Source organism: Artemia sp. Qi Xiang Cuo, chromosome 9 (assembly GCF_049724085.1).
Source record: "Artemia sp. Qi Xiang Cuo chromosome 9, ASM4972408v1, whole genome shotgun sequence".
Classification (NCBI taxonomy): Eukaryota; Metazoa; Arthropoda; class Branchiopoda; order Anostraca; family Artemiidae; genus Artemia; species Artemia sp. Qi Xiang Cuo.
The window spans coordinates 6,273,844-6,301,068 of NC_142802.1; the positions used below are offsets into that span (position 1 = coordinate 6,273,844).

The following is a 27,225-nucleotide window of genomic DNA, read 5'->3' on the forward strand; positions in this document are numbered from 1 at the left end:
ACAAATATTTGTAATACGTAATATTGACACATACACATTCATGTTTACACATTCCCCAACAGAAATCATCAACATATACACATTTCTTGGATATTGTATTTTTGAAGCATAATTTTTGAAATTTGTGCTGATATTTTTTTATTTTGTTTAAGTTATTTGAATTGAAAATAATTATAATCAAATTATGATTGCTCAAAAATAATTTATGCCTGCTTTAAAACATTATGCCTACCAGTAATTGAATTGTAAGTGCTTAAATTTCTCAATAGTTTCTGTTTTATTTCAGGCAAGAGCAATCACATCTCAGGCAAATGATACTGAAAAAGTTCAATTTTTTGTTGGCACATTATCTTTGAAGGCATTGAATCATATTCATGTACTAGATTATGATGAAGACTCTAACACTGTTGGGAAAAAAGTATATTCGTTTAAAAACGGAGAAGTTTGGGGTTTGAAATCACTTCACTTTGACCAGGAGTTACTTGCTGTAATATTTAATTCAGTTGAAGGTACGGGTTTTTAATTTGATTCTAGAAATGCTGAAAATAGACTATTCCTTCTGTTTGTTTTTTTAAATAAGTCCTATTTTTGCTGGACTCACCGTCCAGAATATTTGATTTTCTTATGTATGAAAAGTGTACAGGAAGGTTAGGTATTCGTTCTTTTTAACTCAATTGTTAAAAAGACCCTATTGCTGGAATTGTTTTCTTTTCAAATTTGAGGATTTTGGATATTAGAATATCTTCACTTTGGCTATGTGTTCAGTTAAGGGAATAAGTAGTAAATCTAGTGTTTTATAATCTACTACTATTACTAACAACTCACTGCAGTACCCAGCTACCTGAGGCAAACCCAGTGACGCACTCTTCTCCTCAACCCTAGTCTATTCAAAGCTTCCCTCGTGACACCCTCCCATGAAGTTTTCATTTCCTTTAAATTTATTTTTATGACGTCATCCCACGCCAGACGGAGGCGACCTGCTTTCCGTTTAGCCCTAGATGGTTGGCCGAAAAGAACAATTTTCGGCAATCTGTCATCCTGCATCCGCACAACATGCCCTAACCACCTCAACCTTTCTTTCATTATAGAACAAGAGAGCGGTATTGAACCACATTTTTCGTATAGCCTATTGTTTGAAATACGGTCAGTCAGCCGTGTACCCAGAATAATCCTTAAGCAATTTATCTGGAAAATATCTAGCAAATCTTCATCCGCTTTTCGGAGTGCCCATGCTTCTGAGCCATATTTGACCACTTTCATCACTGTAGCTTCTATGATCCTAATCTTGGTTTGCAGACTTATCTTCCAATTCTTCCAGACTTTTTTTAACTGTGAAAAAACACCATGAGCCTTTGCTATATTATTTTTAACATCTTCACTGCTCCCACCATCTTTACTAAGAATACTACCATGGTAAGTGAAGATGCCCACCTAATCAATCTTTTCATTACGGAACGTCACCTTTTCATCTTCACTTATTCCTAGCCTTAGTGACTTAGTCTTCCTAACATTAATTTTCAAACCAATACTAGCACCCTGAACTCGCAAAACCTCTAAAACTTCATTCATTTTGCTCACACTTTCATCTAGGATGCTTAAATCATCAGCATAATCCAAGTCCAGGAGACTTTTTCCTCCCCATTTGATTCCGTGGGCTCCCATTGCCTTTCCTATGCTCCTTAAGACAAAGTCCATCAAAATAATTCATATAAAGGGGGATAGAAAACAGCCCTGCTTAGCTCCTGATTTAATACAAAACCAGCTGCTAACCTCATTTCCTACCTTAACCGCAGCAGTGTTATTATCGTACATAGCACTAATCACTTTAATGTATTTGTCTGGTATACCATACAAGGATAAAACCTTTATTAAAGCTCCTCTATCAACAGAATCGAACGCTTGCTTGTAATCTATAAAACTGAGGACCAAAGTTGTTTGAAAACTCAGGCACTTCTCAATTATTAGACTAAGAGTTAAACTTTGGTCGACATATCCTCTACCTTTTCTAAAACCGCAATGTTCTCCTCTTAAAACTTTGTCTACAGCATCTCTCAGTCTTAAAAGTCTCATATTATTAAGTAATTTGCTACCTACAGAGACCAGCCTAATGCCTCGATAATTACCACACTCACTTTTATCCCCTTTCTTATAAAGTGGCTTAATTAAGGTTTTCCAAAAATCGTTAGGTACTTCCCCTTTTTCAAAAATCATATTCATAATCTTCAATAACTTATTTCTAACCTCAGATCCACCATATTTAAGAAACTCATTTACCACCCTATCAGCATCTGGAACCTTATTATTCTTTAATCCTTTTAGTACTGTTGCTAATTCCTCCTCACAAAACAAATATTCCTTCACATCCAAGGTATCACAAACTTTTTCATTTTCCTCTATATTTTTTCCTGCAACTCTATCTCGGTTAAGCAAGTTCTCAAAATGTTCGGCCCATCTCGCTTTAGGTTTTTCCTTATCGCTAATTGCCACCCCATTCCTATCTTTAACTGGGACAAGTCCGGATTGATTACTACCCCTCAATTTGTTAACGTGCCAGTACAATATTTTACTATTATGCCGTCTAGCTGCATCTTCCAGATCCTCGGCAATTTTATCCATGACCTCCACTTCACACCTCCTTAGTTCATATTTCAATGCTTTTTCCACTTTCTTTACATTTCTTTTGTTTTCATACGATCTATCACTCAGATAATTCTTGTACAAGTCCTTTCTCCTTTCTATTAAATATAAAGCTTTTTCACTAATATTCTTAGCTGCAGTTCTAGCTTTCTTCCCTAATACACCTTCAGCAACTTAACAAATTATTTTTCTAAAATTACTCCAACCATCTTCCACATTATCAAATTTTAAACTCTCAAGTTTAGTATTCAACTGTTCCTGGAAAGTTTCTCTCAAATTTTTATCCTGGAGTCTACTAACATCATAACTTCCCGGGAGGTAATTACCCTTCCGATTTTCAGCTTTAAATTAACCCTTGACACTACTAGATAGTGATCTTTACTTTTAACATCAATAACAGCACTCCTATATACCCTAGTACCTTGTATTGATCCTGCCAGTCTTTGGTTTAGTATAACATAATCAATAAGGTTTGCTGTCTTACCATCACGTAAATACCATGTTAACTTATAAACCATTTTATGACCAAACACCGTATTGGTTATAACTAGATTGTTATATCTACAAAATTGCAAAAGTCTGTATCCATTACTGTTTTCTTTTCCTACACCAAATTTACCTAGGCTAGGATACCATCTATCCCTATTTCTACCAACCTGGGCGTTAAAACCTCCCAATAATAACATCATATTTCTACCTGGGACCTTGTCTATATGCTCCTGTAACTGTAAGTAAAATTCATCTGAGTCACTAGTATCTCCGTCAGTCGGTTCTACAGGGGCGTATACTACTATAACTGACACCCTGAACTTTCTAGTCATAAAATGAGCGATTAGTATCCTGTTATTAATTCCTTCCCTGTCTAAACAAGACTTAGCAGCTTCCTTATTCATAATGAGCCCTACTCCCTGTCTATGTTGCCCAACCTTCCTGCCTGGGTCAACAAATTCTATATCACCTAATTTCATGCTTCCTACCCTTGGGATATGAGTGTCTGAAACTCCTAATAAATCCAGTTCGAATCATCTAAATTCGTCAGTCAAAATGTCGATATGATAGTCATTTTTTAATGTCGTAATATTCTAAGTTCCAATTTTCATGTTCTTTAAATCATTGAAATTATTTTCGCCTCAGGAAAAGCAATGATCCCGGATACCAGTGCAGGACGGGGATCACATATCTTCTCAAGTCTAGACCGAAGTGCTTAAACCGGCTTAGAACTGGACAGCAACAAGTCCTTGGGACCTCTATGAATGGAGGTTTTGTGCAATTCTGGACCCATCTTGTTCACAACATGGTTTTCAGCACTTGACGATGCTCTTCCATCAACAAGAGTAAAAATCCTGAACAGACAGTCTCAAGCTTACTACCTCCGTCTCATTATATATTCATGCCTACAAATATTATGCTACTACGGGGAGGCAACCCGTAATAGATAAATCAGCTAGGAAGAGGTTTTTCAGCCCAAAGACGCCCATCAAAACATACCAAGCCCAGAAGAATTGTCCATTAGTCATAATCCCGTGCGAATGCTGTGTCGTTTACTAGGCTATAATTTCCTTGAGGGGTGCCACTCCTCAAGTGGGAATAGAGTTGACCGCAAGGTCTCTAGTCTTGCAGGTACCCCGAAAGGTTGAGGAAGCCCTTTACAGAGGCCGTTGTCCATAGATCTTGATCTTCCGCCTTACCGCAGTTGTCCTCCTATAGAAGATCCTCCCGCGATGGTTTTCTGCATCATCATGCAATTTAACACATTACTGGGAGAAGGTTTGCAACTCATGGGACTTGTGGAGAAACCAGTGGGCCCTTTTGAGTGTACATTTGAGGGGCCTTCTTCCTCCTCCACCTATATTTATGTCCCTGTGCGAGGGTGCAGTTTCTATTATGGACCCCCAGGGATAAAGTCCCCCCTTGGTCCGAGCATCCTATGGAGGAACTCTACATATCTGTAGGGCGATCCCTTATAGCTACATGGGAACACGCTGAATGGCCTGGGGGAGGCCAGATAAACGGATCACTTTTGTTTTGCAAAGGCCATAACTTGTTTTGCAAAGGCCATGGTATATATATATATATATATATATATATATATATATATATATATATATATATATATATATATACCATACCTCATTGGTACCATACCTCATTGGCAATCGGTGGAATAGCCTCGTAGGCGATTTGTGCCAAAATATTGAAATTGCTCTGTTCCAACAACTAATTATGTATTGGCAATACCAATACTAATAAAGTATGTATACTAACCATGCATTGGCAATACCAATACTAATAAAGTATGCATACTAACTATGCATTGGCAATACCAATACTAATAAAGTACGCATACTAACCATGCACTGGCAATACCAATACTAATAAAGTATGGCAAGAGGTCATAAGAGAGGAATTTAAAGGCAATTGTAATTTCTTGGGAGGGGTAAAGAGTTAAGCTTTGAATTGGTTATATGATGATATCAGATATCTGTCATCATCATGTATCTGATATCAAAAATTTTATATTATCATATATCTGATATCAGCCCCTTTTGTTATTTTTTCCAAACACTGACAATAAAAAAAAAAATCCAAGACTCAGCCGTGGTCTCTAGGCATTTGTCTATTTTCAACAAAAATCCCCCTCCTTGCCCCAATAAAAGTTTCCACTGAAAGATATAGAAAAACTTTTATGCCTTACATTGTTGACATATTCAATCATTGAATCTCCTCATCTCCCCTTTATTCCCTTTTTACCTTATAATTTTAACTTTTATTTTACAAATTTCGAGCTTTCTATTTTATGGTTGCATAACTAAATTGTTTTTGTTTTAATTTTTGTCCTTTTTTAATTTTGCGAGTTTTGTTTGTTTTGAAATTTTGCTGATTCGGCATTGACCTTTTACTTTATGAGTTTTAATTGATTTTGACATTTTTACGCATTTGACATTGACCCTTTTATAATTTTTTCGTTGTTGTTTGTTTTTGGTTCTTTTTTGTTTATTGACACTAAAGTGTGAATTTGACCCATTTGGGCATGTGATAGCCGTCTTTCAGTAATACATCTTATCTTATCTAGCATGTATTGTTTTATAACTCATAAGCATGCATAGATTAGAAAGAGTAGTAGAAGGATAGGAAGGAGGGTAAAAATGACTAGAAGGGCTCTTAAGGAAGAAGTAGAAGCACTTATTTGATCCTTGATTAGTCCAATTTGTATTTAATTAATGTTTTTTCATACTATTAACTCTATTTATTAATAACTTAGATTTATATTGGTTGTGCTCTTGAAGAGATTAGGCAGCACTACTTTCGAAGTGTTGGTTAATTCTTATTGAACAGAGACAAACTAGCAGTTATTTTACAAATCCCGCTGAAATATTTTCTTGTTCAGTATGCCATCAACTTTTTGGAAAAATAGCAATTGCTCCCAAAAATGGTCAGGTTTTTGACTATTTGTAATAAGTAGTAATAAAAAATAGTAATTTTTGCTAATAGTAATTTATTATAAGTAATATATAGTATAATTATACTATATACTATATAAGTACAATTTATATATAGCTATATAAGTATAATATATAAGGAATAAATAGTAATTTAGTAATACAAAAATAGTAATTTCAAAAAAATTGTAATTTTCGTAGAATTTTATGTTTTGATTGCTAGTTTCATTGCATCGTCTTCTCCCAAACATATGATGGAATGAAACTCTCTTAAAGATGACGGTTTGCATTTCAAGTTTTAACCATACCAGGTTACTAAAATGAAACTACTGCATAATTTCATGTTTAGTTAGTTAAGTAAGGAGATAAGTCAGCAAATTTATATTATTTACGCAAAAGCACATGCTCTTGTCGTTTTTGTCTCAGTTTTCATCATTTTTAAGGTATATTGGGATGGAGAGCATATTTTCAATACTTGCTTAGACTTGGTTTCTTCCACACCTGGAGGCAGCTACCTGGAGGCAGCAACAGCTGCCTCCAGGTGTGGATATGGACGTGTGCTGTTGTGCTATCAACAGCACACGTCCATATCAAATAATACTCGGCCAAAACCGTAATTCATTTAGAGATGACTGCAGGGCACGGCCAGGCGTGTTCTATTGTCTACGTCTCTTCCTTAGTCCCAGTGAAGGACAACACCAGATATCATCGGGGAATCGTGCTTGTCCCATATGAATCATGTGGCCCAGTATTTTCATCCTCTAAGCCAGATTTCATTATTTATTTTTGGCTGCTTAGTGAATACCTTGGTTGGAGTGTTACTTATCCCGTCAACCCAACTATTCGCAACTACCCCTCAAAGCCAGTCAACCTTCTCTCGATAATTAGACAAACTCGTAGAACAGAATGTGTATGTCAGCGCAGAGATGACGCTACTATTGAACATTGCTTGAGAAAATATTCGTGTGTGTCCGAACATTTATTGTGAGATTTCTGGATCTTCGTAGGCAATACGTCTCTATCATAGTTCTGATTTTGTGTTAATATATGCCCCAGGTGTCTAAATTCACCAACGTTTTCACAGGACCGGATCTAGGGGAGGGCAAAGGGGAGCAAGAGCCGGGTATCACACCGGGGGGGGGGGCAAAACAAGCTAAAATTGTAGTATTTATAGGCAAAAACTGCAATATTTGCAGTTTTGATGGTGAAGCAGGGGGCAGCAAAGTCTACACCCCCTTCCTATAAAAACCTCCGGCTCTGCTTCTTCAAAATCCGACGCCCGTCACTTTAAGACAATCTGCAATTGTAATTATGGTACCATTTGACATCGGCTTCGTCTTTTTCGAACTAATCTGAAAGTTGGCTGGGGAGGCGTTTTCCGCATACTCTTCACTGTTGTGTTGTTTCTCTTCTCTGAATTAAGCCGTCCGCCTAAGTAAAGAACAATTTTGGCACAATGTATTATTTTTATTTGTTTCCTTTTGACCAGGGCACTTCGTATCGAAGGAGTTATCGTAGAAACTTCGAAAAAGGCTCATTCGATTGGAAGTTGGAATGGCTAGTGCCCTTTTTAATAGTCAAAAGTGATTGGAAGGCAACTAACACCTCTTCCACGCCCACCATTTCCCCAAACACATCCAATCAAAAGTTTGAGATAGCCATTTTGTTCAATGTAGTTCAAAGATCTGGAAATTATGTCTTTGAGGAGGACACTCCCCCCAGAGCCCTCAGGGCAAGGGTCGTAAGTCATGCCCTGGGCGCATATAAGGCTTTTATTCAGAGCCTTGTCATAGAAAGTTGAAAAAGGGCACATTCGATTGGAAATTCAAAGGGCTAGTGCCCTTTTTAATAGTCAAAAGTGATTGAAGGGCAACTAACCCCCCTCTCATGCCCAACATTTCCCCAAACAAATCCAATCAAAATTTTGACATAGACATTTTGTTCAACATAGTTGAAAGGTCCGGAAATTATGTCTTTGAGGATGACACTCACCCCACAGCCCTCAGGGCAAGGGTTGTAAGTTATGCCCTGGGGGCATATAAGGTTTTTACGGAAAGCGCTGTCGTAGAAACTTCAAAAAGGGCTCATTTGATTTGAAATTGAAATGGCTAGTGCCCTTTTTAATACCTGAAAGTGATTGGAGGGCAACTAATCCACCTATCACGCCCACCATTTCCCCAAACACATCTAATCAAAATTTTGAGATAGCCATTTTGTTCAACTTAGCCGAAAGTTCTGGAATTATGTCTTTGAGAATGACAAACCACCCACACCCCTCAGGGCAAGGGTTGTAAGTTATGCCCTTGGGGCATATAAGGTTTTTATACAAAGCGTTGTCGTAGAATCTTCAAAAAAGACTCATTCGATTGGAAATTAAAAAGGGCTTGTGCCCTTTTTAATAGTCGACAGTGCTTGGAGGGCAACTAACCCCCCTATCACACCCACCATTTCCCCAAACACATCCAATAATAATTTTGAAATATTCTTTTTGTTCAACGTAGTTGAAAGTCCTTGAAATTAGGTTTTTGAAAATGTAACCCCCTCAGATCCCTCAGGCCAAGGGTTGTAAGTTACGCCCTGGGGGCATATAAAGTTTCTATTGAAAGCGTTGTCGTAAAAACCAAAAAAGGGCTCACTCGATTGAAAATTGAAAGGGCTAGTGAAAGGCCCTTTTTAATAGTTGAAAGTAATTGGAGGGCAACTAACCCCCCTATCACGCCCACAATTTCCTTAAACACATTCAATAAAAATTTTGAGATGTTCATTTTGTTCAACGCTGTTGAAAGTCCTGGAATTTAGGTCTTTGAAAATGATAACCCCCTCAGAGCCCCCAGGGCCTGGGTTGTAAGTTATGCCCTGGGGGCATATAAGGTTTCAACAGAAAGTGTTGTCGTAGAAACTTCAGGAAGGGCTCATTTTATCAGAAATTGAAAGGGCTAGTGCCCTTTTTAATAGTCGAAAGTGATTGGAGTGTAACTAACCCCCCTCTCACGCCCACTATTTCCCCAAACATATCCAATCAAAATTTTGAGAGAGCCATTTTGATCAACGTATTTGAAATTTCTGGAAATTATATCTGTGAGGATGACAAACCCCCCAAACCCCTCATGGCAGGGGTTGTAATTTATACCTTGGTGGCTTATAACGTTCTTATAGAAACCGTTGTCATATAAACTTCAAAAGGGGCTCATTCAATTAGAAACTGAAAGGGCTAGTGCCTTTTTCAATAGGCATAAGTGATTGGAGGGCAACAAACCCCCCTCTCACGTCCACCATTTTCCCAAACACATCCAATCAAAATTTTGAGATTGTCATTTTTTTCAACGTAGTTTGAAGTTCTGGAAATTAGGTCTTTGAGGATGGCACCACCCCCCCCCCTTCCACAGCCCTCAGTATAAGGGTTGTAATTTATGCCCTGTGGCCTTATAAGGTTTTTATAGAAAGGGTTGTAGAAGTTCAAAAAGGGCTCACTCGATTGAAAATGGAAAGGGCTAGTGCCCTTGTTAATAGTAGAAAGTGATTGGAGGGCAACTACCCGCCTCTCACGCCCACCATTTCCCCATTCACATCGAATCAAAATTTTGAGATAGCTACTTTTTCAACGTAGTTGAAAGTTCTAGAAGTAAGGTCTTTGAGGATAACAAACCCCCAAAACCCTCAGAGTAAGGGTTGTAAGTTATACCTTGTGGGTATATAAAGTTTTTATAGAACGTGGTGTCATAGAAACTTCAAAAAGGGCTCATTCGATTGGAAATTGAAAGGGCTAGTGCCCTTTTTAATAGTCGAAAGTGACAGGAGGACAACTAACCCCCCTCTCATGCCCACAATTTCCTCGAACACCTTCAATCAAAATTTTGAAATCACCATTTTTTTCAACGTAGTTGAAAGGTCAGGAAATTATGTCTTTGATGATGACAAACCCCTCCACAGCCCCCAGGGCAAAGGTTGTAAGTTTTGCCCTGGGCCGTATAAGGTTTTTATAGAAAGCCTTTTGGTAGAAACTTCAAAAAGGGCTCTTTCAATTGGGAATTGAGAGGGATAGTGCCCTTATTGATCATTTGGGAATTGAGAGAGATAGTGCCCTTATTAATAGTCAAAAGCGATCGGAGGGCGAATGCCCCCCTCACGCCTATCGTTTCCCCAAACATTTCCTAAAAACGTTTTTATATAGCCATTATGTTTAACGTAATTGAAGGGTCTGGAAATTATGTTTTGAGTTTGACAAACCCCTCCCCCCCACAGCCCTTAGGGCTAAAGTCGTAAGTTATGTCCTGGGGGCATATAATGTTTTTTTAGAAAGCTTTGTCGTAAAACTTCAAAAAGGGCTCAATCTATTGGCAATTAGGAGGGCTATTGCCCTTTTTAATAGTCGAAAGTAATTGGAGGGAGAATCGCCCCCCCCACGCCCATCATTTCCCCAAACATTTTCGATCAACATTTTGATATGGCAAGTTTGTCCAACGCAGTTGAAAGGTCTGGAAATCATGTCTTTGAGGATGAAAACCCTCGCCTTATAGCCCTCAGGACAAGGGTCATAAGTTATGCCCTTGGGGCATATAATGGTCTTATGGAGATTTTTGTCGTATAATCTTCAAAAGGTATTCATTTGATTGGAAATTGAGAGGACTAGTGCGTTTCTTATTGGTCGAAAGTGACCAGATGGCAAGTGGCCCTCTCCCCACGCCCATCATTTCCCCAAACACTTCCAATCAAAATTTTGAGATAGCCATTTTGTTCAGCGTATCAGAAAGGTCTGGAAATTATGTCTGAGGATAATAAATTCACTCAGCCCACAGGGCAAGGGTTGTAAGTTATGCCCTGGGGACATATAAGGTTTTATAGAAAGCGTGGTCATATAAACTTCGGAGAGGGCTCATTGGATTTATAATCAGACGCTCTACTGCTCTTTTTAAGAGTCAAAGTGATAAGAGGGTAACTACCCCCCGCCACACACACACGTCGTATTTTCCCAAAATGCGTCTAATAGAAATTTTGAGATGGTTATTTTATTCAAAATAGTCTAAATATCATATAACATGGCTTTTGGGATTGAAACAATCCCCGAATATTTGGGGCAAGGGTTGTAAGCAGCACCCAGGGGTAATTAAGGTTTTTATGGAAGGGATGGTTGTTTAACTATAAAGGATGTTCATTCTTTCTCCCTGACAAACACTATGTCAATATAGAACGAACAGAAATTAATTAAAAAAAAAGTTTTTCCTCAAAATATTTTTTTTAAAAAGTAAAGAACTCCATTAAACCAAAATGAACAAAAATAGAGTCAAATAATCTACCAAGCATACAACTACCACAAATCAGTATTAATAAATAAACGAAACCCAAAACATATATTTATTAAACTTAGTCCTGGAGTCATTTACCAATTGGGGTTGTGCGTGAGCATTACCGAAGTAGTTTCCAGGGAAAATTGAGGGATTTTGTAATAATATTTATCAATTTGTTTGATTTTTTTTTGATTTTTTTAGTAGTGCCATAATGAAATTTTTGGTTGTGGGTTTTGGTCAGCCCGTGGGCGGGTGATATTGTTTTGTTTTTGTCTATTTATATTGAATTATTTGTCGGGAGTTGGAGTTGGCCTACCGAGCAGAAATGTTCCTTGGTGTTTGTTTTTTGGAAACTATTTGTAAGTAATATTATACTCCTGAAAAAGAAATGCACATTTTTTTCAGTAAATTCATTTGAGTTTTTTCAGTAAAGTACAAATTATATCCTGGCTTTTAGAAAGCTTTAGGTTTAGAAGCCTACTCATATTAATTTCTACTCCTTTTAAAGCAAACAGGATTGGGTATAGGAAGCAATCTACCTTCCAACTAGACCAGACATCAAAATTATCTGTTCGTCTGTTTTTGGTCTGTATTGCACGCAGCTGCCAATTGTGCAGTCTTAATCATCGTGCTCGCAGATACTATATAAAGCTTATTCTAGCGGAAATGTTTTAATTTGTCCATTTTAAGTAAAAGAATGATCGTGCTGCAATAAAGTGCTATTTTCTCCTAACGCTTGCTTCTAAGCAATAGTTTAGTTATAGAAGGGTAAAAGTAGTTTGTCAAGAATTTTGATTTAGAGACAGCATCTGAATTTAGAGAAACACTTCAACAAACTAAACCAAGGACCCTGAAAACAAAGAAAGAAGTTCCATATTCGACAGATTCCAGGCCAATTTTATTTTGAAGAACAAGTATGAAAGCTGTTCGATAAAAATCTATTCTTCTGAGAGTAGTTTTGCCGAAAATAACAGTTTTTGTCGAAACTAAGCTACAAACGTTATGTTGCGTAAAAAAAAAAAAAAAAAAAAAAAATTGAGTAGTCTAATTGACATTGCTGTAAGATGTCACCACTTTATATACAACCGATTCTGAGATACAAAAGTCGAAATTTTTAAACTTGTTTTTCTCGGGATTTTGGAGAAACAGATTCGGAAACGCTATTCTGTATAAAAGAAAAAAAATATTCTCTTTTAAATGTTCTAATTGACATAGCTGTAAGATGTCAGCGCTCTAGCTACAGCCGAATCTGAGATACAAATGCCAGAATTTTCAAACTGGTGTTTCTCGGAATTTTGGAAAAACAGCTTCGGCAAAACCGCTCCCAGCAGACGATTTTTTTTTTAATTCAACCAAATGCTAACATAAATTCAAGTGGCAATTCCGTGATATCGGGAGCTTTTATTTTAGGAATTCGTGATGTATTTATTGGGCACTGTTTCTTCTTTGCTTTATTAACATTAAGGGTGGTTTTTGGACATGAAAAAGTGGTATAAACTGCCAGTTCTGACAAGAACTGGTTTTTAAATTATATATTATTCAACTAATTCAAATTAAGTCTCTAAGTCGTTCGTTAGAGAATAGTTGGGTTCTGTGCTTAGAGATGAGATGCACGCATTGAGACAACCGTTTTCTATCTTAAGGATCTGGTGCAGTAATCTTCGTATCTACATTTATCAGTGTCCTATACCTATTTGTATGGCAATGTATGTTGCCAGTATTGTCACACAAAAATATTTTGCTAATTGAAAGGACTTTTCTATGAGAAGCATTCGAGAATAAAGTTATAGAGTTAGTATAACGACTTTTTTTAGGAAAAAAAAACGACCCAAAAATTTTTTGCATTTTATCGAAACTTTGTTGCCACTTTCCAAAAGCTTTTCATGACTCCATTAGCGGAGTTTATAAAGATATCATGTCGATAAAGCTGTACCATGTATGAGAAATGTAGCCTATAAATAAAAAACTTAAGAATTGCTAAAAATGGGTTTCTAAGGAAAGGGTGACTAGAAGCTGAATTTATTTCTTTGGAAGATTTGACTTTGTCCATGGAAGTGCCAGAACCGGATGTTTAATATCTGATAGCCGCTAACAGTCTTCCAATAGCCGTTTTTGAAAAGCTTTTCAGAACCCCAAAAGTAGATTTTTGCATTATTGCCTATATCTCAGTTTGATAAAATCCACTACCAATCCATTGGTAATTTAGGAACTATTTTGCCAATGCTGTCACATAAATATTAGTATCGCTCTTTGATTCAGCTGAATTAAGTATGATGAATGTATAAATAAACAGCTTAATAATTATTAAAATAAATTTATAAAGACACGATGACGCTGAAAACTAGATTTATTTATTTTGAATTATTTTTTTAAGTTGTCTTTGTGAATGTCAGAATTTAATGGTTGATATTTTAAGCCAGAGTCGGGTAACCATGACATGAAACCCCTGATTGAAATGTAAGATTGCTATTATTAAGATTATCAAATGCAAGAATAATTGTTTACCAATGCAAGATTGCTAAGGCTGTAAATATTTGTAAAAGCTTGTTTTAATGGAAAACAGCAATATTTTTATAAAAAACCACTATTTCCCCTTGCTGTAGTTTTAGTTTTCTTTGCCACTATACATAGTTTGCTACTGTACCAATTTAGTGTTGAAACTAGATGCTAGATTGCAGATAAGGTTTTTGTTTTAGGATTTCAATCCCACTAATTTGTTTTAATATATTTAATCTTTTATTTTTCAGACACGTCAAATTCATTAAAGGCCGGAGTTTTTAGAATTCCAAACTCAGAATTTCCTAATAATCCAATAGCAGAGAGCTCAGGATTTGTCGAAACTGTTTCCTTGTTTGAAACTCACAAAATTGGAAAAAATGTGAGATCCCTTGAGTGGCATCCAACTAATGGCTCAGAAGCTGTTATGGCCGTTGACGCCAATCTCGTTATTTGGAGTATGGCAACTTCGTCACCCACTGTAAGTCAATGGCCATTTTGTGTATCATTAAATATGAAAAAGCTAGTTTAAAGGATGGCAATAAATCCATTGTTCATCTGGGCTCATTTTAAGTTGTACACACATAACATATGCAGGAGGCTAATACACCCTACCCCCTTCCCTAATTTCTAAATTAGGTTTTTACAAAGTGTTGTGGTTTTTGCACAATTGTATTTATTTTCTATATCATGGTCTTTTTTTTCCAAGTCATAACCCTTAAACCCCTTCCCCCACGAAATGTGTTCCTGAGTACGTTCCTGTATAGGAAAGAGAGTAAGTTCCCTGAAGTGGGTAAATTTCTTTTTCAAAGCGTGCGTTTTTTAGTCAGATTTTCTCATATTTGCGCTATTTTTCCCAACTTTTCTGGTCAAGAGGATGGGAGCTCCAGTATTGGGAATCATAAAAATCGGGCCTCTTTCTAGAGTCAGAATAGTAATATGAATCGGAAAAAAATTCTTGAATGAAATGACGATTCTACCATCAACTTTTGTTTTTCAGTTAAGAGAAGATTTTATTTCAAATTTTGATTTATTGTGCATATGTACTCATTACTTGTTCTTTTCCCAAGACTTTGATTGAAAATCAGCTAATTTTCTTGTATTTAATAGTTAATTGCATCTTCATTATTAGTGAGCCAAACATTGTCTAAATTATCATGATATTAGGCATTTGCAAACTCTGTATTAAACCAAATTTGGTTTTATTTGGAAAAGATTAAGTTTTATAAAATTTAGCTACATTATAAGTTAAATTCAGTTTTATTTAAGTTTGATCGTCATTTTTTATTTGGGTTATCGTAAAATACACACGTATATAATTTTGTGCACTTGTAAACTTACATAATACAACAACAGTCATTGTATCCATGTTGGTTAGAGTGCCAGGCGGCTGTCTTCTGTCGAAACCTAACATCTAGACAATAATTTGATATTTAGTTAAGGACGAGCCTCTCTTGATCTGAATACGGTGATCAATTGGACAAATAATCCTCATGTCAGCCTTCTCCACGTTAGGCGGTCTGCAGCTAGGTCCTCTGCATCAGACAGCAAAATTCCAGCTTGGTCCAGGAAAATCCAGATACTATCACTCCACCGGAACTCGGGTCTTCCTCTTGGACGCTTCCCGACGCTACTGGTTGGTTCAAAGTCGTAAAGATCCTGAGGCGGAGTGTCGGCAGGCAATTGCAAAAGATATCCAAACCGACGAAGTGTCCGCTCGGCAACCAATTGTGACGAAGGTGACTGGGAAGTCATACTTCGTAGACGGTCGTTGCTGACAAAGTCTGTCCATCGGCTTCCCTCGATTTTGCAAATCCACTTAGATTGAAGTGTTGAGACGGCACTGGACAGCTGCAGTTGTAGGCCAAGTTTCAGCTCCGTATAGCTGGATCGAATAGACTAACCCTCCAAGGATCTTCATTTTGGTGGCTGGTTTGATCATTGGCTTCTTCTAAACTTGGCTCAGTATACCGAAGACGGCAGAGGCCTTGGCCGTGTGGCCAGCAACTTCATGGTCGATACAGCCATCCAATGATATGATAGAACCAAGATAAGTGAAGTGGTCAAACACTTCCATTTGGTTTCTGGCGACCAAGTTAGAATTGTCGGCGTCACGCTTTAGCTGAACTACCATGACTTTCCTCTTCTTTCAGTTAATGGATAGTGTTGTCTTGGCAGCTTCACCCAGAAGGGTGTATAGAGCCACGAGCAGCCGTGACTTGGAGTCGGTGACTAGTGCTATGTCACCAGCAAAGTCACAATCAGTGACAACTCTTGTCTCCGTGCTTAAGTCCAAGGCTCAACTTCCGCGTTGTGCAACTCATAACATGGTCATTAATACAGTTAAATAGCTCAGGAGCAACTGAACAACCTTGCCTGACCCCTGTTCTTACTGGAAAGAACGCGCTACGTATACCATTCACTTGCACACAGCTCTCAGTCTCTTGATGCATGGTCCTGAGTAGGTGGACATATTTTGACGGGAGGCCAGTGTTAAAAAGGATATTTCATTGAGAGTCTCGCTCAACTAAGTCGAATGCTGCCTTGAAATCGACATAAGCAATGAAGGCCTGCTGGCGAAAGTCTTTCGCCTTCTCGATGATTTGTCTTATGGAGAATATATGCTCTGTCGTTTATAGGCTAGGCATAAAACCAGCCTGCTCTACTCTGTGCTTCCGTCGGCGATGTGCAAAACGTTGCTGCAATAAAACCATAAAAAAAGAGCTTGACTGGTACCGAGATTAACCTTTTCCCTTTTTTCCCAGAATTTAAATAATTTTTTTTTTCGTATTTATTTAGTTATTGTATTAAACCCGTTTAACCCGTTGGTAACTGGTCAAATGCCAGAAAAAAATACGCGAGGCAACGTAAATATGTGACCAGGCACGTGCATATAAATTTACTTTGGGAGAGACCGGGAGGTAAGCTTGTCAAGACTCGTGAATTGTACTGTAAATCTACGGTATTTTGTATAAATCGAGAATTGTTTTATATTGAGGCGGTGTTGGTGGGATGCAGTGTTTTTTAGCATCATCAGTAGGCCTACTTAAGGTAAAATTAAGGAAAGCAAGTTTTACGCAGAAAATATGCTTCATGAGTCTTTTTGTGTTATATAATTCAAATAAGAAAGACACAAGTGAAAAGTACTTTCTGTGAATCATGTTTTTCAGAAAAGATTTCACAAAGAATTGGAGTTTTGTGAAGCGTGTAGAAAAAAGGAGTTGACATGAGACTTTCTGAAAATATATACAAATGTAAATTTTGTGAACATATAACTGTCAAAAAAATTCCAGCTATGATAATTCAAGTTTTTCTTAAAAAGTTAAGATTTTTCCTATTGTAAAAGGAAACTAACTGTTGCAGCTAAAAGCAGGACCTGAAAAAAAATTCTATATTATGTTTAAGAGGTAATTACTTGGCAAAAAAAAAAAAAAAAAAAAAAAAAAAAAAAAAAAAAAAAAACTGTCGTCCTAATCCAGCAATTGAGACAAATGTGCACTTGAACGAGGTTTTGACCTTACTCATCTATCCATCTACCTAAGACCAAACAATATAACTGCACCATAAACCGAATAGAAATTTTCAAATCCATGCAAACTCATAATCAAGAATTATAAATCCTTGTGAATTTATTAACTGAAGCATCTGAAACCTAGCGAAATATTTCCAAGTAGAACCTTCCATTGGGGCTCATCACAAGAAATACAACCTGCCTTAACGGGTTTCGAAGCTTTAATTTCTTTAACCGGTACAGTGGAGCCTCTACCATAAAATCTATATGGTATCCCTACGTCAGGTAAAACTTGTGAAATACTGGCATACTAGTAAAGCTATTAAAAATTACACACAAAAAGTGTTTCATTGTTTCCTTAATAAAGTCCCAGAAGTCACAGAGCTAAGACCATTCTGGAACAAATGAAGACTGGTCCAGATGTGTCTTTTATTGGTATCCGGAACCAATTACAGATTTAAAGATCCTCAAGCTTGTTTGAAAACAGTCTACAAATTCAAAATTCCAAACAAGAAAAGCGAAAGAGAAATTATATTAAAATATCATTCAGTATTTCTTTATAATTTTTTGTATATTTACCTAAAAGTTCATGATGCATAAAACCAAATTTTTTGAATTGCCAACTAATTTTTTTGGCAGAAAAACCTCTTAAGATCAGTTTTTCGCTCAGCTTTTTACATCTATTTTTAAAATCTGTGTAATTACTGCATATTTTTATATACCTAAATAATTAGGAATAATAAGCTGAATAAGTAATATTTGAAAGTGTATTACTTTCAAGGAATGGAAAATTAATTACTTCAAAATTAAAATTATCCGTTTTATTATAATTTTAAAAACTAATTCATTATTATCTGAAATATTAATATTTAAATCTAACAAATGGCCAGAGTGTCCTATCCCACAGCTAGGCTCCGGAAATTAACTCTTGCGGATAAATATTTTATGAAATATCAATAAACTCTGTACAATTTATTAATAAGAGATCGTCGAGATATTTTTAACTATTTGAAGGGTTATATTTTACATGACTTGGGCCATTTTTATTAATCGTAAATTCGTATTCAATTTGACTTAAACACAGGTCCGCTATTAATGGACTCGTATTCCCACCCATAGGAATGCCAACAGTTTGTTTATATAAATTCCCATTAAATCTTATAAAAGTATTAAATAGAACAAATTCCAATAAATCACATATCATATCCAATCTATAACAACTTGAATGAACATTACTTATAAAGAAATTCGTCCTTCGGGTTTTTTTATTAAAAGTATCAATTTCCCAAAATCCGATATTAGACAAAAGCAAAGATTTTTTTATGACCATTTTCAATTTTTCGAATACTAAATTAAGTTAAAAATTTTTATATAGATTAGTAAAATCAAATGAATCGACTCTTTTAGCTGAAACATTCGCCAAAGAATCTATCACTTGTAACGAGTTATTAACACTCCAATATGGGTTAAAGTTAGAAATTTTTTTAATTCCGGAGCAATATGCTTTAAATTTATTTCTAATTTCTCCTAAAATTAAAGATAGGTCAGTAGCTGCAATTCTGGTTGGACACCTTGCTGCCCAAGCAATAAAACGTGGTTTTGGTGGATTTTTATGAAATTTTATCGTCCAATATAAGAAAGGAAACTTTTTATCATTATCATTTATTTTAATATTGAATTTTTTAAAAATTCTTTCTTCTATATTTTCAATTAAACTATTCTCCTGTATATGAGCCTTTTCGTATGTATTTGTTGTTTGTAACTCTTTTGATAAAATATCACAATAGAGTTTCTGACAAATTATGGCGAAATTATTGCTAGCTTTATCAACTGGTACAATCACAAATTCGTTCTGTATATTAGTAATTGCTTGTTTCATATTGGAATTATAAAATATTGAATTTTTCTCAGAATCTGTTGGATTAATTCTATACATGCTATTTCGTACACTAGTCAAAATCAAATTTATCCAATTCTGAAATATGTCTTTACTAATTTTCTCCTTCTTGCACCATCTATCAATAAATAAATTTAAATCATTCTTTAATCCACTAATAATATTTGATGACCTTATGTGATAAGAACGACGGAATTTAGCCCCCTTTTTCATCATATTTTGAAGGTCAAGATGCTTTATAATGGACAAATACTCCGTTACAACATGCTCGTAAGTTTGATTGACATACGGTAAAAATTGCTCGCAATTACAAACCTGTTTCCAATTACTCTCCCTGTCAAGTTTTTTAAGTATTGAATTATAGTTAAAAATGATTTGACCAATCATTTTTGAAAATCTATATGTTAAAATTGGACTATCTTTGTACGCCAGATTATATGGTAGGGCAATCTTCATTCCTCACTGCCTCAAGATTATTGATACATTAGTATATTCTGTTTTTTAAGAACTAAAACTAAGTAAAAAATATTGTCTAATATGCTCATTAGTAGCCTTATCAGATTTATTGTGTTTTGAAATAGACTTTGATTTTGTTAAAATGAAGGCTGCATTATAAATTAATTTAGATTTCGATTTGTATGATGTATTTTTTTTTACAATCTACAATACTTTTATTAAATTACTCCTTGATAACTTATTTAAGATTTTATTAAACTAGTCATTCCATTAGTCTCAAATATGTGACCTAAATCGATTGAAAATGCATTTAAATCTAAATAAATTTTTTTGTTATTTTACCTATGTTATCTTGATAAATTTTTACGTTTAGTGGGGCAATTAGAAGAAATAAGGGGACTCCGTTAAGCCATTCATACACTTACCAAGTACATTAGACGTTCCTCCGTATTTTGTAACTCAATCTTTTAGGCCAGAGGGATAAATAATAAACTAAACTCGGATTTAATATTCTTTTTGCCTCAGGTGTTCATTATTTTTCTCTTCTTTTGAATGGCTTTCTTTGTCCAGATTTTATTAGGTTATATCATTTAGTTTAAATATTGGGATATTACCATTATTGCAATGTTGGAGTAAATAAGCGTTACCTTTTTCCCCTGGTCGTTATTGTTCAATGACCAGAAAATCTGTTACATATGTTATTGAATGTTACACCTCCGTAGTGTAATTGATAATTTTTACATTCTATTAAATAGATAATATTATTTGTTTTACAATTTACCTATCCAGTTGATAAACATTGAAACTTTTTATTATATAAAGTGCTTTTAACATTATTTCGAGGGATTAAGTGATATTTAAAAATAAAACCACTACCATTGTACTTAATAATATTCGGAGTAACCCTTTTCATATTATCATTACAATTATTATTAAATAAAAAAGCAGAATTAAAACAAAAACAAAACGAAAAAGAATAAAAAGTCCAAAACATCATCAGAAGCCAAGCCGAAAGTCCATAAGTAATAAGATTACTCTAACTAATTATACAAAAAAACCAAAAACAAAAAAACAAAAAACAAAACAACAAAACTCCCCAAAATAAAGCTTTCGTTTAATACTACCATTTAAAAAAAACGTTATAAATTGGCCAAATAATAATCTGGACCAGGGTTAAGGTCCGTCGGGGAGGAATTTTTGATGCTTCCTCCACCAGCACTAGATCCAACCTGGATTCATATTAGGTTTAAGAGGTAATTACTTGGCAAAAAAAAAAACTGTCGTCCTAATCCAGCAATTGAGACAAATGTGCACTTGAACGAGGTTTTGACCTTACTCATCTATCCAACTACCTAGGACCAAATAGTATAACCGAACCATAAACCAAATAGAAATGTCCAAATCCATGCAAAGTCGTCATCAATAAATGTAAGTCGTTGTAAATTTACAAGCAAAAGCACCTTAAATCTAGCGAAATATTTCCAAGTAGAACCTTCCATTAGGGCTCATCAGAAGAAATACCACGTGCCTTAACGGGTTTCGAGGCTTTGTTTGGATATGGAATGTTGCTTCAAAGCTATGCCTAATGACTAACTTAATCAATTAATAAGAATTATGTGTGCAAAACGTTTATTATTTAATATTTAAAATGTTTATAACGTTGTATTTATTCTGCTTTGAAGATAAAATCCCAGCTGAACGTCGAGTCCTCTCCAGACTATCAGATCAACGTTTGTCGTTGGAATCCTCACCACCAGTGTTCGCAAGTCGCTACCGCCACCCAAAATTCAATTCAAAGCTGGGATATTCGTTCTATGAAAGAAGTATGGCATATTGAAGATGCCCATAGGAAGAGTGTAAGGCAAGATTCTGTCATCGGTATCCTTTTGTAGAGTGTCCTTTTTTATTCGTATTCGTTTATTTAAATAGCTATCGTAGCACTTAAAATCAAGGCTAAATTGTGCTTCTTTTAGAATCACAAAGTAATTTCTTAGATTACACTGCTTTTCTATTTATAAAAATTAAAAGAGAGAAGAAACAGATGTACTTTAAATAAAGCAGTGGAACAAAACAAAAGATAAAAAAAATGATTACCTGTTTGATTATAATTAGTCAGACAATTATAGTATTTGTAGTTCTGGAAGTGTTTTCCTTAGATGATATTATTTTAAAAAATTGTTTCTTATTCCTTAAATTTTTTTCGTTGAAAAGGGCTCCCGGAATTGAAGTCGAAATATTCAGTTTTTTTTTATTATTTTAAGTTTTCTATTTGTCTTTTTACCTTTTGTTTTGTTCCGCTGCTCTATTAAAAGCAAACCCGTTTTCTCCCTCTTAATTTTTTTGTGAATCACAAAGAAGACGCAGAAACTTGGTTTGACCTCCCCCCCCCCGAAATGTTTGTCTGGCTCGTAAAAACGTAGCAAAAATGGACGTAAACAAATTCTGTATGCGTCTCTGAGTTTTTTTTTGTGTAACCCCCCCCCCCAAACGATTTTTTTAGTAACCCCTCCCCCCGAAAAAAATCCTGGGTACGGCCTTGTTTTAGGGTTTCAGTCATTTGTTAAATGCATTAACAAAATAGGGCCCAAAGGAGGTTTGAAAGTCTTTTCGCACGGCACTTTACCGACTTTAGTTTCTTCTGATGTCTGGTAAGTCCGCAGATGGGTTCGGAAATTGGGAGAATAGATCGGTGATTTTCCTTTGCTAATATCTTCCGAATTTCGTTATTAGATCACGTCTTCGATTGAACAAAAGTGGACGATTTCAAAAACTACTGAAATAATCCTGTGAGACCGCTACAAGAACGGCAAAAGCGTCCTTCTGAGCAAAAGCGTTACTATGGGCTGAAATCCATTCTTTACTGTAACTTTTGTTGAACTAGGCTTGAGCTATCTCTGCAGAGTTACTAGGTTGCTAGTAACTCTTAAAAGTTTTTTGGTGCTTCCCTCTATCCGGAAAGGATAATTTGATTTCCCCTAAAGTAGAGACTGAGCTCTAACCATCAGTAGTGCAGCAACATAATTTGCCAACATAATTTTGAATTGATTTTACAAGTATCTAAAAAAATTTCTTTTAAATATCCAGATTTCAGCAGTAGTTAGCAACCTAGTAACATATACATATATATATATATATATATATATATATATATATATATATATATATATATATATATATATATATATATATATATATATATATATATATACATCTTGGTTACATATTCTTGGTTAATTAGGTTAATTTGGTTAATAGTAACATACATCTTGGTTAATTATTGGCTAGCGTCCAGAGCAACCCGATTCCAGAATCCTGGGCTGATTTGACAATGAAGCTCTACATGAAGGATGGTTGTCACATGTCAGAATAAAAAGAAATATATCTGTAAAATTATCTTTATCCTTGAATTAAGCTGAAGAAAACTGAGCAACAACCTAACCAACTCTTGGTATTACTGAGGCAACGACTTGAGCATTTTCTAAAAGGTCTTTTCTTTGGAATTATACTGCTGTTCTTATTGATTCGGCCCCCTCCCTCAGAGCTAAATTATGACCAAGAGGCTGAAGAGTTTTGTCTAAATATCATTTAGTTTATCTTTACTGCGGCTATGTTATACCTTAACTGCTGATTCACATGACCAAGAGAGTTCGAAGATTTGTTATGAATAAGCTTCATGTTATGAATATATATATATATATATATATATATATATATATATATATATATATATATATATATATATATATATATATATATATATATATATATATATATATATATATATATATATATATATATATATATATATATATATATTGCAGGAAAAAGCCAGAACAACTAAAAGTGAATAAACTAGGACTGGAATAGGAGGGGGAATGGAACTAGAATGATATGTAAACTAAATCACTAAAAAGATTAAAAAAGCGGTTTTTACATCTACTAACAAATCAGGAAGAAATTGTAGGAAAAAGTTAGAACAGTTGAAAGTCAAATAATTACGGCTAAAAAAGAATGGTGAATAGGACTAGAATGAAATGCACTAATTAGTCAGTAAAAGGGTCTACCAAATAGGAAATAATGCTATTAAAAGAATGGTGAATAGGACTAGAATGAAATGCACTAATTAGTCAGTAAAAGGGTCTACCAAATAGGAAATAATGCTATTAAAAGAATGGTGAATAGGACTAGAATGAAATGCACTAATTAGTCAGTAAAAGGGTCTACCAAATAGGAAATAATGCTATTAAAAAAAAACAGTTTTGCAATACACGAAAGTTACGGTATCCTAGGATCGCACAGACAAGTAAGGAATTCTACTGCTTATAGTTTTCTATCATACTACTTGCAGTAAAACAAATTGCTTTTAACCTACTTGCATATACAACCGATAAACCTGTACAAATAAGGTGAAGCAATGGAATAACCAAACTGAACCAAAAGTATAGGTTATCTAGAATGCTTTTCGCTTAATATTCTATTAACTAATTATTGGCAATGGATTTCTGATATTGTTTTTTTTTTGTGGAACATCTGTTTTTTGATTGGTTAGGTGATTGCGTTTTGTCGGTTGCATAAAAGTATTTCAACCCTATTTGCTGAATTTTCTGGAAAAGCATTGGGTTAGAAACGTATCTTTTTTGTTAGGAAAATACTGAAGTTTTGCGGAAAAACGTACTTTAAACATAGAAAACTTGCCAAAAACGGAAATAAGAGCAAATTAGGAATCAAATATTCGTAGGTTGAATCAGTTACAGCTCCTTGGGGCTCATACTATGCAATAATTAGTAATTTGTACATTTTTCAAAGGAAGTTCTACTTTTCTGGATGCATGGAAGTGTTTCATTGCCTGTGAATTCGTTTGTACTCTTAACTCTTTATTCCAAAAAAATTGGCTGCATTTTGCGAAATTGAATTGTTTGTTTTCAAAAACCAGTCCTTGGGAATCTAGAGATACATCAATGCAGATCAAAAATACATTGCTTATCGGCTAATGTTGCTGTTGTTGCAAAAATATGCCTTTTATTTGAAAGTCGTTTCTGTGACCCTATTAGTATTAGAATGTTTTAGAATTTAGAATGTTTATTATTTTTTATATCGATAAAAAAATACATGCTACATGAGTCAAACCCAAAATAGCCTGACCATTACTTTAACTCCGTTGATATCTTTATATTTGAGCATTTAATCTGCCAATTTGATTACTTAAAAAACAGCAGTAGATAGGAAATATTTTCTGACGCAAATTACGCAATTGTTCAAATTACGCAAATGAAAGCCATCATCCCTAATATTTTATCCTGATGTTCCCACTTTGTAAATAGATAAATCCATTTCTTCTTGGCTGAAATTTCAGTTCAGTTTAAAGTGTTAAATGTCAGTTCATTTAAGTGTGCTGATTTGATGATCTCATTTAAGCTGATTTGATGATCGAGTAAAATGTGTTGGAAATCGGAATTTTGCTCTTGAATATACTTGGGAATTAAATTTACTCGGAATATATTATTAAGAAACAGAAGTGTACAAATATTCAAAGTTACCTTGTCCATGTCCTTTGCCATACACATAGGTACAGACAGGATTTACTTTCAGACGAGGTTTAACACATTATTTTTCGGTGGGAGAAGGGGTCTTCTTTCTTAGCATTTTATAATTAAAAATTATAATTTTATAATTTTTTTTTCTAAAAAACAAAGAATGTTGCCCATCCTTGCCTTTACCGTAGATTAAAATATATTTCCTTGCACGGACCCCAAAGGCCATCGGGACTCAGATGCTCAAGACGATTGGTTTAAAATAATGCAATTTGTTATATTTTAGCTTAAATTTAGCTGCATCATTTTGTGATTGTAATACTTTTAGCTTTATTTTAGATAGATTAGGTTGTCTCTTTTCTCTTCGCGCTTTTTTCCCTTGGAATTATCATGAGTGCCCGTTCTTTTGTTTCAAATTACGGAAATAAATACAAATTCCAAGTCCGATAAGTTAGGCCCTTAAGATGGATTCATAAAATTAATGGCTGTTTCAGGTACGCTTGAAAATTAATATTCTGGGTTGTAAGAACGCTCATTTTACCTTACCTGTTCATTTATATTATTCAAGTACGAACAAAGTCAAGTTGACGGTTTTTAGTCCTGCTTTTACATTCGTATGAACCATTTCCTTCTTGAAGAAAACTGAGAGTTTATATGATAAGACACCTGCTGTCACCACTTTTGGATAGTTGAAAATAAGGTCCTAAGACCATAAGAAGAGCAGGATGGGTCTGTGTCCCCCCCCTTCCCTGTAAATACAGAAATGGTAAATTTGAAGGCCAAGGGTCGTTTTACCAGTGTTTCAACTAGTCAGAAACATAATCACAGTAGCAAGAACGAGCAAAAGTTGCTCTTTTAAGTTATGTCACTTTTCAAAACATGTGAAAATTGCTCTTTACCAACTCTCATCTTAATTTGTCCAGAAATTGAGCTCTTGGGACCGAACTTAGAGGGGGTTCTGCATATTCCTCTTAGTATGTTTGGAAAAAAACCTTGTGACAGGCATATCAAAATTCTTTCTTTGCTTTTACAGAGCAAGAGGGTGTTTCATCAGTATGTCTGAACTCATCAGAAATATAATTCAAGTGGCACTGAACCTGATAACGAAATTTGATCATGAACCCTAACTGTTTTCTGAATTCCTCAGAGTTGTCTTTCTGAACTGTGTCTTTTTTAAATGCATATGCGATATTATCTCAAGTAACTTAGCTAATATTTTTTCTAGAAATACGTTTCTATCAACCGAAATTAGGGAAATATTTGCCATTACTCCTGTTATTAATATTCGGGTTATCTATTTATAATTGGGGTATTTATAATTGGGGTATTTATAATTGGGGTATAAATACCTATTTATAATTGGGGTTTGGAAGAGCCGTCTGACGGGCAAATTAGAAGAGTTTTTCCATGACTGATTTTACAGAACAACTGACCATTTCACCATTGAGTCAACTTACCAACTTACCATAACTTACCAACTTACAACTTACCATAAATATAATCTGAGTGCAGGTGCTCTTATTTTTTAATGAGCTTACCGTAAATGAAATACAACTAGTAAGTGTATTCAGGATGAAAAATTATCGTGTGGTACTTGTATGATATAGCCCCTACCGCTCAAGTTGTTCATTCATTGACGCAACATAGAACCGTTTTTTTTTCAGCTTAGCGCGAGACAAGACAAAGAGAAGTGACAGAATAGATGGAAAATATATGAGTTAGGCTATATATTTGCACATTAGGAGGGGGGTAAAGCATTTGGACAGTGTGAAGTTAGACAACAATTCAATTCAAACTTTTTATTTCCTCCCAATACGAAGAGTAAAAAAAAAAAAAACGCAATCAACAGGCCATAAAATTCTTTTAAGCTATATAACAACAAGTAAGCAAAGGCCTTCAATCAAACTTACCACACAAATTAACACTTCATTCAATAAATAATAAATTAACACTTCATTCAATAATTAATAAA

The 27,225-nt window shown here is 35.0% G+C and overlaps 1 protein-coding gene across 1 annotated transcript in view; it reads left to right on the top strand.

Moving 5' to 3' along the window:
- The window catches only part of LOC148948268 (EARP-interacting protein homolog), a 58,813-nt gene that overhangs the window by 19,979 nt on the left and 11,609 nt on the right, over nucleotides 1-27,225 (top strand). The window contains exons 2-4 of the mRNA XM_089093851.1: nucleotides 287-509; nucleotides 14,110-14,339; nucleotides 21,405-21,583. Coding sequence (XP_088949977.1) covers nucleotides 287-509; nucleotides 14,110-14,339; nucleotides 21,405-21,583 — 632 coding nt within the window. The remainder of the gene's footprint in view (nucleotides 1-286; nucleotides 510-14,109; nucleotides 14,340-21,404; nucleotides 21,584-27,225) is intronic.